Source organism: Myzus persicae, unplaced genomic scaffold (assembly GCF_001856785.1).
Source record: "Myzus persicae strain clone G006 unplaced genomic scaffold, MPER_G0061.0, whole genome shotgun sequence".
Lineage (NCBI taxonomy): Eukaryota > Metazoa > Arthropoda > Insecta > Hemiptera > Aphididae > Myzus > Myzus persicae.
In genome coordinates, this window is record NW_019101570.1 from 359352 (window position 1) to 377906 (window position 18555).

Consider the following 18555-nt stretch of genomic DNA (forward strand, 5'->3'; position numbering starts at 1 on the left):
ATTGGCCACAAATTATATTAGTATATTACTATAGCAATAAGTACAACTAAAATGGTATTTTCATAAAAAAAACAAATTTTGGTACAAGCAACGCCGGATGGGACAGCTAATCATTAATAATTTACAAAAGGGTTTTCCAATAAAGTTAAACCGACACCCTTCGGCCACCACTCATCAGTGGAGTGCGCTAGAAATTCTATACCAAGCAATGCGCGCTCCCGCAATTAAATCATACCACCGACTTCAAAGGATTTCCGGTGAATAAATTGTACAATAATTAAATCGTATTCATCTGTGTTTATGTTTGCACAAACATCCGATTGGATCTTATTATAGTATTTTGAGTGAAAACCGTTAAATATTAAATCGACCCTTACGTAATGAGGGCTGTAAAATTTATTAAGCTATCAATTATTTAATTAAATACGCTTTATTTTGCAACTCATCATTGATTTAAGACTATATTATTTATCAAATGATAATTACAAAAATATCATCATTCTTCCGAAATATTAAAAATATTATTGATATTTCTTTAAAAATAAATAAATAAATAAATAAATAATAATACACTAGGAGAATAATAATGCTTTCGTAATACTGCCGGCACAAAAATAAGCCATAATAAAGGCCATCCGTAAAATGAATAAGCTCTATTTTTACCATATCTTAGAAAAAAACTTCAAACACGAAATCGCATGCTTTGCGAAAAATTCTTTGTTGGAACAATATTATTAAATATCACTGTCAAAAAATATAAACTTCAATTGAGAATAAAAATAAAATATTTATAAAAAATGACCGATGTTGTGGAAGTGGGTCGTATAGGATTATAGTCATTGGATTTTGATACATATTTTGAGACTGACATTTTTTTCTAACAGTTAGTACAAAATCTTTAGTTTTAAAGTTTCAGATAATTTAATGATAATCTATGTCATGCTTCCGTTGAAACTGAATGATATAAAATATAAAATTTTTTTTTTTGTTTTTCATAATAAGCTAGAAAAGATTATAGTTCTATATAATACTTTAAAAACGAGTTACAATGTTAAGCACGTACAAGTCATAGTAACAAAAGACACCCAATAAAAATTAAAATTAAACTTATAATACCTGTATAAGAAAAAGTATTTTATGACATACAACAATTTAAAACTGTTGCTTCTGTAAATCCATTGCACTGTGAACTCGATATTTTATGCACGTGGTTAAAAGCTGTTAAATTTATAATTCGAAAACTCTCCAACCATTAAATACATTCATGCTACAGTTAATAAGCTACAAAGATGACGTGTCAATTTTTTTCAGTTGTACATTAACGAATTTGATATTAAAGCCAAGTGCACTTGTTTGCATATTTTATATGTATACCTACATGTCAATTACAATTAGTTATTAAAAACAAAACACATAAAGGCAATCATTTCTGTTTTATGTTTTATTGATGTGGTTTTAAATAATTGCATTTTTATTTTTAAGGATAAAAACATCAAAAACTATGAAATATATATTACATACATTATTTAAAATAAAAAAAGTCTAATTTGGCAATTTAAGCGACATAATATATTTTATGAATTAACTATGACCATTAGCTGTTATAGCTATTGTTTGATTGTAATAAAATCGCCTAACTATACACTGATATATTTTGCTACAATGTTCCACACACATCAAATGAGTGACAGCATACAATCAACTAACTTGGAGCGTATAATTTAAAAAAACTAAAAAAATGTACAAACCCGTGTTTTGTAAATTTATTTGTTTCAAGGTTTAAAATCATTTTATTTGTGTATACTAAATAACAAATGGCTCGCAGTGATCATTCATTAATTATCAAATCATTTTTATTTAGTAGCATATTGATGAAATAATAGTGATAAACCTATATGAATACGTAAACATACAATAGTTACATTCATTTTTAAATCATATTTATACCAATTACTAATACTATAGAATAAGTGATACAAGGAAATACATTTAAGTGTCTACACTAATATTTTTGGAAAGTATAACTTTTAACTTTTAGACCATTTTATTTTTACATAATTTGATTTCATTGCAAAACTAAATTGTTGAAAAAAAATTATCATTACCTTTTATTAGATTATTTGAATGATAAAGTGCATTTTTCATTTCATTTTTCTAAGAAGGATATTTTCTGCAGTACTTCGATACATATAAATTTAATGGTGAACGAATGGCTAGTTAGTTATAAGTTATACGTTATAACTTATAAGTATTTAAAGTTCATATGCATGGAGTAATGGGCCAACAGCTTGGGTTTATTTGGCCTCTCTTTTAGCCCTATGGTATCATAGAGCCTATGTTGGTCTTCTCCGTTTATCAAAATTGAAAATAATTATAGTTGGTATATTTATAGCTAAAAATATTAAAATGTATATTTCTTCATATAATCATAATATATTAATATATTATATTTATTTAAATTTGACAAATATTTAATTTAAAAGTTGATTAAAATCATATTTTCAGTATAACATTGTTTATTTATAAATACATAATTTTACATGGAAGTTGTTAGTACAATTTACATTAAAAAAAGTTTTAGCAAACACAATTTTTTCTATTTATAATCACTGTAATTTTTATCATGTAAAAACAATTAAGACAAGTATATTTTTAAATTGTTGATTTTTGCAATTTGCCGTAATGACTTGTCAGAACTATCAAGTGACAAAAAAACACAAATTAGTACATTTCTGTTGGATACCTATATATCTTTAATGCCAAAATATTTTAAATATTTAAGATAAAATATGCTTAATTTATTGTAATTTAAATATGAAACGATAAATGTTAAAATGGAACTTTTTCATTTTTTCGAAAATCCTTTTTTTATATAAGTACACTTATAAATAATTGGGAGAGGTATCGATTGATATTGAAAAGTTATTTTTGCTGCGAACAACAATGGAGTAAAGAACGGTAATTTTTTCATTTAATGTTAAAAGCGAAATTCTGTGGTACGATTTTTTTCTTCTCTTACAAAATGTGAAAATGGTTGGAAGTCTCCTTTTGACATTCAGTGATTTATAATAATATGTAATATTATTTGAAAAGTAATTTTTTTCTCTTATTTCTATATAATAAACTATACGAATTACGAATGTTAACTCTCTACTCCATCACTAGCTCCATCACTAGCTTAGGCTTAAAGGAGTAGATTATTTATGTGTAATGCATTTATACAGAAATTTATTTAATTTTAAAGAAATTTAAAAAAACAAGTCCAAAATTTGTTTTTATATATAATAGAAGTAAAAAATTATCTGAAAAAATCTGCTTTGCAGAAGAAAATTTAAAATGTATATTGTCATTAAAAAAAAAATTAAAAACTGTAAAAAATTGAGTCGTCTCTCGATGACATCAAATTATGCAAAAATAAACGTAAAACTTTTTGAAATAATGAGTCTAGGCACTTAATGGATCAAGTTTTAATTTTTATAATGTAAAAAAATATTATATTTATTGGTTACCTAATTTTCTCAATGTCTAATAATAAAATATTATTATGCCTTGCTATTGGTGGAAAAACGTAACATAAATACATAATATTATTTTATTATATATTGCACCTGATAAATTAACTAATAGTGTCCAGCAATAACATTGGAATAAACTTTCCAAGTAGGTAGTAACGTGTTATTTAAACAGACTCAAATTTTTCTCAACGATATGTTTTCTTATAATATCATGCATTTTTTTTATTTTAACAGTAGTTCACACACATTTTTCATAATGCAGTTTTGCTTGGGATATCATTTAGTGTACCTTAGTGCTCTATAAACGATCGAAATTCAGTATCAGTGGTTTTTTGTAAAGGTATATTAGCACTTAATCAGTTAGCAGTCAGCACACATAGCCTTACATAAATTTTTTGAAAAATCTGACTTTTAGAATTACTTGATTAACTTAATGTGAATAACTGTTTTGTTTTAAAACTCGGTTGACGGTTCACCAATCGCTCATGTTTGGATGTCTTCAAATGCTGCTTAACGATAAACCTTTTATCAGAATTAACTTTAACCGAGGAAATTGTACAAAATAAAATATTGCCATCAGCAGAAAAAACATGTTGACCAAATTCTGTAATGTGTTACTTTGAAATGGATACATTCACATTCGGCATTTTAAATAAAAAATCAAATTAAACAGTGACTAAATAAAACAAACACAATGTAAGATTATGTACCATGGTCTTTCACTAGATTAATATTGAAATAAAATAATGTAGATACCTGCAAGTATCATTCAATGACAAATTGTATTTTTAACGATATGCGAAGTGTTACCATAGGCTATAACTATAGATACCTATCTTTAAGATACTGTTCCCAATGGTTTTAGATAAATAATATTTATTTTTATAAAATATTACACTTGTCACATTCGTTATCTGCATTTTTGTAGTATTCTCTATTGACTACAAACTAATAAATTCTTACAAAAAAAATTTAAAACATTGAACCTAGATTTGTTTGTGTTTATTTATTGTTTTAGGTATCAATATCAAACTATATTAAACATTTTATGATTTTACTACATAGTTAATATGCATTTGCACAACACAACAAAACTCAATAAATATATCATTTTTAAGGAAATTACCAAAATAAGCTAATTTAGAATACCGAATATAAACTACATTGCTCACAGAATAGACTTTTAGTTCCCCTATTTATAAAGAGAATATAAAAGAATAAAATATACAAATCTTATAACTACTCATTACTCATTCTATAGATTATATACTAGATTATAATGTTTTTTCTTCATTTATATTATTAGTAAAAAATCCCTCAACTGACACCTCCGAGTATCAAACAAATTTCAGCGACTGAGAGTGTCCGGTATTTACAGATTTCACTCAGTATAATGAAGATATAAATTAAAAATATCGCACTTACCAGTATAATGATGGTCTCAATTTTAATAGTTCAAACTACAAACAAAATTATACCGCTTACGGATACTGGGGTTCATTTTCAGGTATTTATAAATACAGTTTTCTTCTAAGCGTGTACCAGATATTTAAATTAGATTAAAAAAATAGTTTCCAAGAACATTAATATTTGTTATTTAATATTTACGTACCTACATTCAATGTGCGAAATTCTTCTCGACATCCATTTGCGGGTAGTTGAATAACTTAATTTAATTTGATTAATGCTCATAAGGATCATGTTGGTCGAAAATGTTAAGAATATTTTAATAATAATAGTTAAAATTATTTTATGCTAAAAAAAATTGCTTTAAACATGTTTATTTCTTCGTAATACGTATCAAACACTTATACACGAATGCATGTCCACTCAATTAATGCTTAACATTTAAATAAAGATATTATAATTTATAGATAAAAGTATTCTAATAACTTTACATAATAATATATAATTATTTATTTTCTAGTTGTATATATTTTATGTTAGGTTAGGTCTTTGAATAAAACATTGCTATTAAATTCATGAATGGTAATCAGGTAATAGCTAGTATTGCTTAAAAATAGTACAATTCACATTTAAATCTTTTAGCCCGCCCTGAGTTAGTTAGGGCCACATCCATATGAATTGCATTTTAATAGAATATGGTCCAATTAATCACATTATTTAATTCATATATTATCTGTTTTATGAAAAAATATAGCTGGAAGACGAAACAAATGGATAGGTTATATAATATAAGGCCAATGCGAAGGTTTAAAAAATACTAAACAGATTATAGAAGGAAGCGTGGAGGTTAAGAACCATAAAGGAAGACCAAGATTAGATTATGTTCAATACATAATGAAGGAACGAGGATTCATATGTAAAAACGAAAAGGAAATCGGGTAATAGAAAAAAATGGAAGATGGCTGCAAACCAATTTACGGATTGAAACATTCGAAACCATAGATGATGATTGTGGGATTGAATTTAAAATCAAACTGCATGATACGTACCATACGTAATATACAGTATACATTATGTGTATAAGGTACAAGTTGTGACTTTTGGTAGTCTTTTCGATATGCATAACACTACAACAATCCCTACCAATATAAAACTATATCATTACTACGCAAATCGAAATCAACATTTATTGTTATTCCCAATTTTGTTACATTGGTTAAATTTAAGAGGAGTTCTAATTGGAATATTTGGTTGGATAGGGGGAGGGAATGGTCATTATTATTATTTATTACATATTAGCAATCGGTGATCGAATTCGCCAGAGTTACTCAGAATTAACGTCCAACAAGCTATAAATAATAATAATAATAATAAGAAGAAGATAAATAGTATAGTTAGATGATGTTCAATACAGACGAATTCACGATAACCCGAACATTACCTAGTAAATGACTAGTAATATATTATTATTAAATAAAATCAATGATAAGGTTAGCGGTCCGCGACGGCGGCGATACAAAAACTACAAAATAAAATATAATCATATATTAATATATTATGACCTACACATTCTATGATAATATTGAAGGGATATGTAAATAAACTATAAAAATAGTATTAGTCTTTTGCAGGTGTATCTATGACATTTTTTAGGGAACACAACATGACCGAACTAGAAGAATGTGGTCTCGGGTTATTGTACAGTATATACCTATATACGATGCATTCTATCACATACTACACTATATGTTGAAGAATAGTTAGAAGTTGGCTCTTTGCGGGATATGCTCATAATAATATTATGTATTCTGTTGTATTAACATTTTTATTAGGGTTTTAAAATTATTGTAATGTTATAATATAGAACCTATACCTGAATACCTCTACCGTTGAGAACAGATTTAGTTCGTAAATCGGTAAATCGATATTCAAAATTCGTTATTTTGATTATTACGTACGGGTTACGAGTGAAATTGTATAGCAAACCGCCGAGTTATATTATTTTATTTATACGGCATTACTGTTTATTCGAATAGATAAAATGAAATCGTACCCCAACACAATAATCGCAGTTAATACTTTCGCGATAAGATCGGTCGATGACCCGTCCATAAACGTTTTTTTTTTATCTATGACCTACAATTGACATAACAATTTTGGTCTAATTTTTTTTTTTCTATGAACGCTGACGCTATTGCTTGCAATTACCCCGTATAATATCTCGACTTCATGTAAGCCTAAGCGGCGGTGCATTATTGGACTGAATAATAAATAATAATAAAACGGCAACTGTCGAGTGTCAAAAGAAATTAAGCACACAAATATTTTCACTTTTAAATTAATAGTAATATATAAAATGTTGATACATAATAATTATGTTCAGTGATTTTTGATTTTAAATATCATCTATATTTATTTATTCTTTCTATTTGTAGAAGCCCTGGCTTATATAGTTAATTATAGTTAATATAGTTAGGTTAACATTATTATAACGCACTCCGTTAAAGAGGGGTAGGAGATTAAGTAAGGTCGTGTAGCAGCTATCGATCGCCCATGATTATTAAAATTGATAACGATACCCTTACGATACGCTTTGAGATGGGTGTTATACTGGCATACTGCTATTAAAAATCCCCGAAATTTGACACTGAGTCTGACTTTGTGTTAAACAAAAGATTTAATGTCATTAAAATGAAATAACATGTGAGTTTGAGTTTTTTAATGATTTTTAGGATATATCTAAAGACATAATATATATTATTATGTATTAGTTTTACTTTCTTCATTAATTCAGTATAGTAGGTAACTATCTTAGTACGGCACATTATTTCATTTCCGTAGCAATCCAGTTTCATACCATTTATCTTTCAGTGAATCATAGTTTCTGGACATAAATTAGAAGAAATAATGTTGTAGATGAGTAAGGGATATGAGTCAATGTGGTGTATTAAAAAGTTGTGAAATACGAAAAATAACAACAAATAACTAATACAACTGTCAGCTACCTATATATACTAGTATCATAATAGGTATTCCTAATAAATTGTTCTTACAGTGTCCTAAAAATACTATATTAGGCTAAAAATCTACTATATAGTATACTCTATACAGCAAAGCCGATTTCTCTGGTTTTTTGTTGTGTAAATTAAAACCTAGTCAAAGTTTTGTTATCACAGCACGGCATCTTTAGTCTTCAACTCTCTTTCTCTTTTTTTAAAAAAACCCGCAAATTATTGTTATAGTATATTCTATTCCATTTTTATTATAAATTTGATGTTTAGATAACTTATATGCCTTATGATGTCAAATAAACCGTTTTTCAGGTTAATACAAATTTAAATTTATGATCTAAGAAAACGGATGTTTATGAAATTAATAAGATGACAAGATTGTCACGGTAAAACATGAAGTATAACACTGAAATTAAAATCATCAAGATATTTTTTTAAAAAGAAGAATTTTTTCACTTATTTTTAGTTATCGATTTTAAGTTGTTTAAGCTTAAAGAAAACTAATTTGAGAAAACTTTTGGTTAAATAAATTGAATTCACACTGAGAAGTGTTGATGAATCATGTATATTATGTCAAAAATAACATAATATTCCATTCAATATAAAACTTTACTAAAATATAATTTTTTGTGTACCAACTACGTACATTTTAAACTTCAATCATCATTGTCGTTTCAAACATAAATTAAAATATGAAATATAAATATTTTTATTTTCAGCACCTAGTGCTAAAACGATAAAACGTAAAGAAGGTGCCTACTTGTTTTATAAACTACAGAGCAAACAAACTTTTTGAAAGTTATATTATGTTACATTACAATAAAATGCAGTTGATGTTTTTGTTTACGTCTACTGTTTTTTGTACCAATATAATATATAACTATTTAAAATTTTTCTTCTAATATATAACATTAAGTAGGTATTTAATCATATAATAAGTCAGGTTATTATTTAATCCTATACTTTAAAAATTTAAACCACTAAAACCACTAAAATAGTTTTGTTTTAAAGTTTAACATTTAAGTTAATATTAAGTTATTTTGTTAAATCAAATTGTTAAACACAGATCAAGAACCTTTTGTTATTCTAAGAACCAATTTCTGGCTTTTAGAAAATCTTAAAACTTTCAGACACTAAGACAACACTGATTAGAATTATTTCGGTTTTAAGCATTTAGGATAAATAATAAATAGTTCATATTTAAATGACATTGATTTAATTAAAATAAGCCATTTAATAATTGCAAATATAATAAATATTAATCATATTCTAAAAATTGGTAATAAGTTTATCTGTATTGTGTATTAACAATAGAAACACTAATAATTATAAAACTTATAACTTAACTCTTATATAAACACAAATTATGTTCAATATATATATAATAGATACTATGTTCATTATATTGAATTAATAAACATATATTATAAATAAATAATATTTTTTAATAAAAAATTATATACCGTATATTGAAAAATTTACTTATATTATTAACATAGTCTGTACAGTTAAGGCTAAAAAACATGCAGTGCTTTATTTAAAATGTAATAATAAAAAAATAAACTGCATTAATCTATCAAGCCAATGCAATCAAATTAAATAAATTCAATTTGATTTTAGAAGCAAGCACTAAGCTACAACAGTATTTATTTCTGAACTACTTGTCATCTGGTCAATATAGCAATAAAAATACTCTAATAAGAATTATTCACATGTTATTGGGACGACTGCCCACGGAACTTGACGGTGATAATGGGAAACGAGATGAAAAAAGTTGGGATAAAATATGCTATCTCCTAAATATAGAAAGAATGAATCGTTAGGATATCGCCAAACACCATTGTGCTGACAGATTTAAAAAAAAAAAACATTATTATCACACATTTAAAACAAGACTAGGTACTACAACTAAAAACGTAACGGTTTGGTATGAGACTGTTATATTATCTATCATGTACTTTAAAATAAGCTCAAAAAGAAGGTATGAAACAAATCTATATAATGTGCTATCAATAAAAAAGTGTGTTATTGTATTTTCTAGTTGTCCGATTATCTCTAAAGCAATTCCACCTGCGTGTTCTGAACATCGAAATTTCATTTTATCGCTATCTTTACTCTAAAGCCATTGCTTGAAGCATGACCGCTAAATTTCAATATGCCCTTAGGCGTTCGGCCATTATTCCTGATAATAATTTAATGAATTCAATAATAAATCATAAATATTGAGAGTGGTAGGTATTAAAAAGTGGTTACAACAGTTAAACCATCCTAACTTTGCATATTATATTAGTGTAATTGTACAAAATAAAAATATAGAAAAACTATTTATTTTTTTTTTTTTAAATATATTTTCAACTGCGGTTGATAAATTTTATATGTGTAGAATATATCAAACACATTATACACATTTATCATTTACCTATATGACTAGTATCGGTTTAAAATATAAATAACTGTACATATTATAACTATATATTATGTTATTATTATATTTGATATGTGTGTAGGTAACTACTATTGAAAAAGTTCACAAATATTGAGTTTGATATTATATATTATAAGGTTGTACATGTGAATAGTTCACTTACTAGTACATAATATTATGTAGGTACCTACTGCACTACTGGCATAAGTATAACAAAATTAATATCATCAATTTTAGCGCATGTTGTTGGTATTACATGTGTTCCGTTTAAATTAGTTAATATTAATTATAATTATGATCGAAATAGTTTTACAACTAGATATTTTATTAAAATATCGTTAAAATTAAAATGTAACGTTTAAATGTATGTATAATATATATGTATATATATATATATATATATATATATATATATATCATCACCGTCCATCTGGCGGGCTTCAAAAGTCCAACAATCTGGTTTCAGTAGAAGTTTTAGAAATCGTGGCCTAGTATAATATATATAACAGCAAAATATTATTATTGTATATGGTTTAAAAATCTTGAACCAACGATTACTTTCTCAATGTTTAAAGTATAATTTAAAAAAATAATAATTCAATAAATAAACAAATGAGTTGTTAAATAGATAAATACGTTGGCATTTGAAATTATGAATAAATATAAGACAAGGCATTATATTAGTGTAATTTAAATATTAATCAATCGTTAGTTCAAGTATGTATAGTATTTCTAAATGGTTTTATTAGTTAAAAGAACGAAACAACGTATACTATGTTAATTATAAAATGCTAAACTGTTAAAAAAGAAAAAGTTATGTGTAGTCAATGTGATTAATTAGTTAAATATTATTTTCAATAAGGAAAACATAGCTTGAATAGGTATCATATTTAATAAGTTATTTCTTAAAAGTATAGCGGTGAGGGTGCCAATTACTATTTAAATATTAACTATTTTAGTTCTTACGTAAACGTGCTAACATAACTGTTAAGGAAGATTAAAAAACCGTATTTTTAGAATTAAAATATCATTATCAATGTCTTTGATTTCATTCAAAAGAAAATAAATCATAAATAAAATAAATGTAAATTCCATTAAATTAAAAGAGATTGAACAAATACTTACAATATGTTGACTTATAAATTTATTTATATTGACACAATAACTAAAAAAATGTCCTACTGCCAATATTATTAATAAATGATGATGTTTATACAGTAGAGCTATAAAAAATGGACAGATACCAGAGAGAGAGAGGTTTGATACCACACCATTCGTATTCTTCTACAGAAAGAAAGTTAAAGCAGACAGTAAAAAAGTCCAATAATAATAAATTGTACTGTATGAATTTATAATTATATTTTCTCAAGAGATAATCCCTCCTCATTAAGTTTGATCAAAGAAAAGAATTTGTAAATTTTCAATGTTTCTTGATGCCTCCCAAAACAGCTACCGTTAAAAACGAATTTCAAATGTATTATTAGGTATTAAGCTGCGGTATGTACCCTAGACAGAAGTGCAAGTAGAAAACTTAAAATTGAGTGTCTATAATAAAATATTGACTTTATACGTATAGGAGGAATGGGAGTATATTATTATTGTTTACTACGAATCTTATAAAAAATAAAAAAATACAGGAATTCAATCCTATTGTACGGTCTGTTGTTGTAGTGCGTATTTATGGGATTTCCTATGGCTTAACTATACGTGATATTTGAGATTATTGGTTTTTAAGACTTTTACTTATAACATATTATGGCACCTCGGATCATTTTGCGAATGCGTAAATGGCAAAAGGAAAATGTTACATTAATTTTGATTTCTAACAACGACGCATGCGAAAACTCGTATACAAGTAAGGACGTCAAGACGCGGAAAGCTGCAAGGGGTGTGTGTGTGTGTGTGTGTGTGTGTTTGCGGGTTCGATATATATTTTAATTAGCGTTTTTGTGCGCTACAGTGTAGTATGCGAACGATTACTGAAGATTGATCGGACCACTAGGGGGAATGTTGTTATTGGTTATTACTTATTATTACTGTCATTCAACCCGGCGAACCGATATGGAAAGCGCAGGCAGCCGTATTTCAGTGGTGCATGCGGTGGACGCCAAACTGGCACTGGGTCTCACCTGGGTCACCAGCGTCCTCCTGGTACGTATATTGAACGCTCCGTATACGATCGGGTTCATACACGAATTGGTGCAAGCGAACATGAAGAGCGCGTGCTGTACCTTCTGATCGACCATCTGCGCCGACTTGTGGTCCGTCCAGTACCTGCGCAACAAAAACCACCATAGTGCAACCAGTTTTTAAAAACACAATAATTAATAATTAATCATTTAATGAGGGTAATTGTGAAAAAAAAGTGCGAGTTAGTTAGTATAGGTAATACAATTTTCTATCTATTTTGAAATCCAGTATTTTCATTCAACCTACGGCTACGAGTATAATAGAAACATCCTTATAAACACATCCTAAAATGTTCCAAACACGTTATGAACTCGGTATAATTAAGGTTAACTGCAACTAAATAGTCAATATACTATAAACTGCAGCTTAAACTTTAGCTGTCACATACTACATGCCAAAAAATGTATAAGTTTATTTTATTTATAAATATAAGTTATGAGTTATCGTTTTTAATTATACTGATAAAACTACCTTCTTGTTTTTAGAAAAACTTCATAATTAATATCATCATAATGATATCTATACGATTTTCGTTTTTAGATTGACTATAATTAATCTCCAATGTTCAACGCAAGTGGTAACGCAATCAAAATATCTTGTAAAGTTGTAAATATTAAAGTATGTAAATATGTTTGGGATATGAGTTCAAAGATAACGGTAGATGTATGAATGTTATAACAACATAAGAGGGAAAATTTAAATAAAAGTTGATCACTGAGAGTTTTTATGTTAAAAGTTTAATAATAAAAAGAAATTTTAAAAATGTTTTAAAATAAATTTCTTATATTCACATTTGAATTAAACATCCATTATAAATCAATAAAAGGTTAATTTTATATTTAAATTAATACAAAAGTCAAATACACAAAAAAAAATATAACATGATATTACACCTACATTAAAAAACTCATTTTTTTATATGAATAAAGTATCCAAAAGTAGTTTTAGACTTTAATCATACCACATATGGCTATTAGCTTAATATTTTTATGCTACAAAGTCAATTGTATAAAATCAAAAAAAAATAGCTAACAGTTGAACAAGATTCTCATAATATTTATTTGTAAATGTTAGGCACAAGGCTAAACTGTATTATGAATTTGAATAAAAAAAAACCAATTAAGTATGGTTAAGTTTTACTTTTTATAGAGTATATTTGAGTACTTTAGTACTGATCACAGTACAAGATATTAATTACTTTCATGTATCTACATGTTAAAAATAAATCTCCAATACATAATTCATTATTTAATGTTTGAAAATATTGAATCATTTAAAAAAAAAACCCGTAACATTTATGAAAATATTGATTATATTCCAAGTTTTGACTTATCAAACATTTATAACATAGTATCTACATGATAATCTTTTAGTAAATGATTACTTCTAAGTAATAATAATTTTAAATCTCGTAACAATAAAAATTTAAAAAACCATTCAAAATTCTGTACTGAAATTAAAAATGGTAAACATGTCCTAAATTTTTTTCACATTTATATAATAAATAAATAAAACGATATAAAGCAATTATTATTGGTCAAATTGTTTAATCTTACTAAAAAATAAATAGACATTTTCCACAGTTGTTCCAGTTTTTCTAATCGTTAAGTTAGGAAACTATCTATTGAAAATGAAAATACTCTTTTCATAAAGTAGTTACATTATCGTATAGATACAATTTCGAATAAAGCTTATTTTAACTTTTTAACAATTTAATGCACAAAAAAAAAGGACGAAAAGTATGTAACCACTCTGCTGTACACAGGTGTTGAGTCATCGAGTAAGTCACAGTAATGTAAGTTATCTGTTCAAATTTGAACGGAATTCGATATTTAAACCAAGAATAAGGAGTTTAGTTATTTTGAAGTAAGTACCTAATTCAAAAACATTTTTCGTTGGAATTTGACACGTTCACATATATTTTTGCACAAAAATATTTTCAAAACATTTAGACAAATTTTATCTCATTGCCTATTTGTACCTCAAACATATCCATATTGGTCTACAGTAAGTCTGTGGTAATGATTTTAATGTTAATAACAATATTTTAGTATAATAATCAAGTTAGGAAAGCTCACTAAGAACGTGCTAAATTTCCAGTTTATAAACCTGTTTTAATATATTTGACTAATTTATAGTTTCATACATACAATTTATGTACAGTAACTACGGACAATAAATAAAGACCTCAATATCAACAATCGTAACTATAGGTTTACTTGTAACTAACTGAAAGACAGTCGGACACGGTGGGGATATAAGATGTTCTAAACATATGATTAGAAACCTAAAATATAAACTTTTATAATAATTTAATAAATGCAATGTTTTTGACAACAATTAATTCAACCTACCAAATTATTAATATTAAAATAAATTACTATTCTAGCAATTGTTATAAACTTATATACAAGTACCTATAACATAAATTATAACAGCTTATTAATATAGGCTGACAGACAGTCTTCACTCAGAATCGTTTTTGGTAAGGAATGATTTATCATTGAATTCAAATTTAACACACACATTATTACTATGACTTACTCAATGACGAAATACACTCAATGACTATTTCACTAGTGCACTAGATATATGCAATAATCATAAGAAAAAATATGTATATGCAAAAAATAAAATCACGTATTTAAAATGGTTATGTCTTGAATCCAATATGTACCTATCTCGTTTATTTTGAATTCAGAATAAAGTTCATCGATATGCAATTTAAATCACAGATCCAGTAATCATTAAATTAGAATTCATATATTTCTATTATACCTATATATTATATCAATATATTTAAATATTTATTGAATACCATGTGAGATCATTGATTTCGTTAGTTAAAATGTGTGTGTAAGATAATTTTTTTTTTAATTATTAACTAAACAACATTCTTATTTTTGTGCAGACACTTTTAAACTGCTATAATATTAAATGAATTATAATCTTCTCTGATTTTTTTGTTATTTTGTAATTAGTCTAGTCTTTAGTAATTAATTTAATTTAAATAACTCTCACGTTTTATTACAATAAGCTACTAATTATTTATTGTAATTTGTAATATTGCTGTAATAAATAGCCAATAGTAATTAGATAGTTAATATGCAGGGTATATAAAATATTTTAGCAAAAAGAAAACTTTTCTCACAGAAAGTATAATTTTAAACATTTAATGAGCAAAGTTTCTTAGCCTTTACAAATACTAGTTATTTAAGACCAGACTGGATTTTTTTATATAAGCTTAACATCAATATTAAAATACACAATTATTAGATAGTTTATATTCACGTATTGACATAATTTTAATTGCCATTGTTCGTACTTTATTGTGAACCGTATTTACATTAATTGATTTTGAGTTAAATAAATGTGTAATAGGTCACATTGTTTCACAAGATTAAAGTAAAACTGTTATAAATCATACGCATTAATGTCGACTCTTGAACTAGATACGTTTGTTTTTAAAGTCAATTTTTATATTATAAACGAGGTGAACATTGAAACAGTACAAAATACTTTGTTAACAAGGCCGTGTCAATAAAAATAAAAACAAAAACAAATTGATTAGAGGATTGAGTCAAGAAAAGGTGCCCCCACTGGGCATTATCCTACTTATCAATATCGCCACTCTCCACGGGGTAGCAATTTATTGAACACGCGATTCTTGTCAAAAGTGTAAACTATATTTATTAATGTTATTTTAGAGGTACCTATTTCCATGTAGTCATAAAAAATCCTCGAAAACAACAACATTAGACAACTGCGGGATAGCCACACCGGAATTTGTCAACTGTACCTTTCAGAAATTGCACACTTATATAGCTAAGGACGGCAATATTGAATCTGATGGTTACTATTATTATCTCTCGTTAAGAATGAAAACTGAGTATTATTTCGAATGTCCAATAGGAAACAGCTGCCATCCTTAATGGAACGATCTTGTTTCTTAACAAAACGAACGTGGAAAAATAAAAATAAATATTGAAAAGTTTTAAACTCACATAGGATATAAATATAAATAATATTATAATCAAGTTAATCAGACGTACAATTAATATCTGATAGACTTTTTTTAAGTACTAACTTATATAATGAAACAATATGAAAGATTAATTCATCAAATACCAAAGAAAAGAATTTTCTAAGTTGAAATTTCTAGTAAAAAAGATAAAATACATAATAATTCAAAATTTCAAAATAACTCTATTCGATTTTTATGTTTTCAGAATTATGTTTAAACCTATAGGATTCCTCATTATTTCTATAACGATAGTTATATACTGTAATAGTTATTTTAAACGCAGCGATTTATTTAACTTAAATTGAAAATGTTGTATAAAATATTAAATAATATGATATTACATGCGAATCTATAATGTGGTATAAATACCTTAAATGTGTGTAAATATTTTGAACATTTAATTTTTTTTCAACACAATAAAAAAATTAAATCATCAGAAAATGTTATTATTTTTTGTTTAAATCAATATAGACAAATTTTGAACTTTAAAGTTAAATAACGTGTAATAATTGTGTCTATTTGTTAATTTTAAACTGATGCAAGAACAATTAAAAATTTGTCTGAAACATTTTAGTGTAGACAATTGTAATGTTAAAATAGTTGAAATGTATATACTATGTTGTTATGGTTTTCAACCCCGATCTCTGGCTGAAAGCTAAATAAATAACTTTCAATTTATTGAAAACCTATTAGAGAATAATATAGCTACATTAAAGCTACACTATTATTAAAGCTAATTACTACTGCCATAAGCTTAGACTATTCTACTTCATACTATAAAAATCTATAATAATGGATACAACAATGTCTGACAAGTGAAGTTGTCGTTCGCAAGGTTTTTTTCTACATTTTACATTATGAATATTAATTAATTGACGATTTTAAATATTGTGCATTCATCAATAATATTTTATTGACGTTTATCGTCAACACTAAATAAACTAGATAGAGACTTAAAATAAGCACTTGTACAAAAATTGGTAATGTAGCAAGTTCACAGTTCAGTAAAATTATTAAATTTGCAGTTCGTGATATTTTACAATGCGTGGTCAAATTAAGATAATTCATGGTACCTATAAACAGACATTTTTTTTGTTGTGAGTCATCACTTAGCTCTGAAAAGAAATGTATTTAAGCATTAAATTTAACGACATATGTGCATTATTTTATATTAAATTGGTTGTTTCTATTATTCTGTGACGAACGTACCTAGTTTTCAACACAAAAATTATTTTTATCATATAAAAAAAACACGCAAAAACTGATCATAATAATGTATAAAATCCACCCGTAAAAAGTGTATCTTCCTTTCTGCACGTCACGTCACATCATAAAGAAAAAAAGCACAATATAATATTATACTTGTACCTACAGTTGTACGTGCTCCATTTTACGCGATCGTTGAAAAAGAAACGAGACTATTATTATTATAAGAACGAAAGTCTTTCGCGAAGGTGGACGACGTGTATCTTCAGGGCAAAGATCGATTCGATATGTTGGGAGGGGAAGAGAAAATGGACATTGAGGAAATTGATGACTGCCTGCAGGGCTACTCGACTACGTTTCGCGTAGGACGGAAGACTCGAAAATTGTAAAAACCGTTTAGCACAACGTTAAAATAATATGATAACGACTACGATAATGCTATGATGTGTCGTATTCTTCATCACGTAAAGCATATAATATTATGAGCAACTCGCCGGCAAACACTTTTAGCACATCATCACCAGAGCACACGTAACACACCATCACATTAATAATATTATATTATATCAAGAGACACGGGGTTGCAGTAATCGACGAACTACGCAAGTGTGTAAGCTCGGCTCCTTCTTATTAAATTTGTCATCTCGTCGCATAATTCTACATTATCATAATTCATAATATGATATTATGATTCGAGTGAGACTACCGACCTTAATTCAAAGAGATGGGTTACGTTAGAAAAAGATATACTTTACACCACTTATGAACATTAAACAC

The 18555-nt window shown here is 26.6% G+C and overlaps 1 protein-coding gene across 4 annotated transcripts in view; it reads right to left on the reverse strand.

Annotated features, from left to right (window-relative positions):
• The window catches only part of LOC111029734 (gonadotropin-releasing hormone receptor-like), an 89437-nt gene that overhangs the window by 22339 nt on the left and 48543 nt on the right, over positions 1–18555 (reverse strand). For 3 of the 4 annotated variants that reach the window (XM_022308871.1, XM_022308869.1, XM_022308870.1), the window contains one exon: positions 12488–12632. In XM_022308871.1, the coding sequence (XP_022164563.1) occupies positions 12488–12632 (145 nt within the window). Of the gene's footprint in view, positions 1–9496; positions 10847–12487; positions 12633–18555 lie in introns of those variants that run through there. The other variant, XM_022308872.1, reaches the window with a different exon arrangement.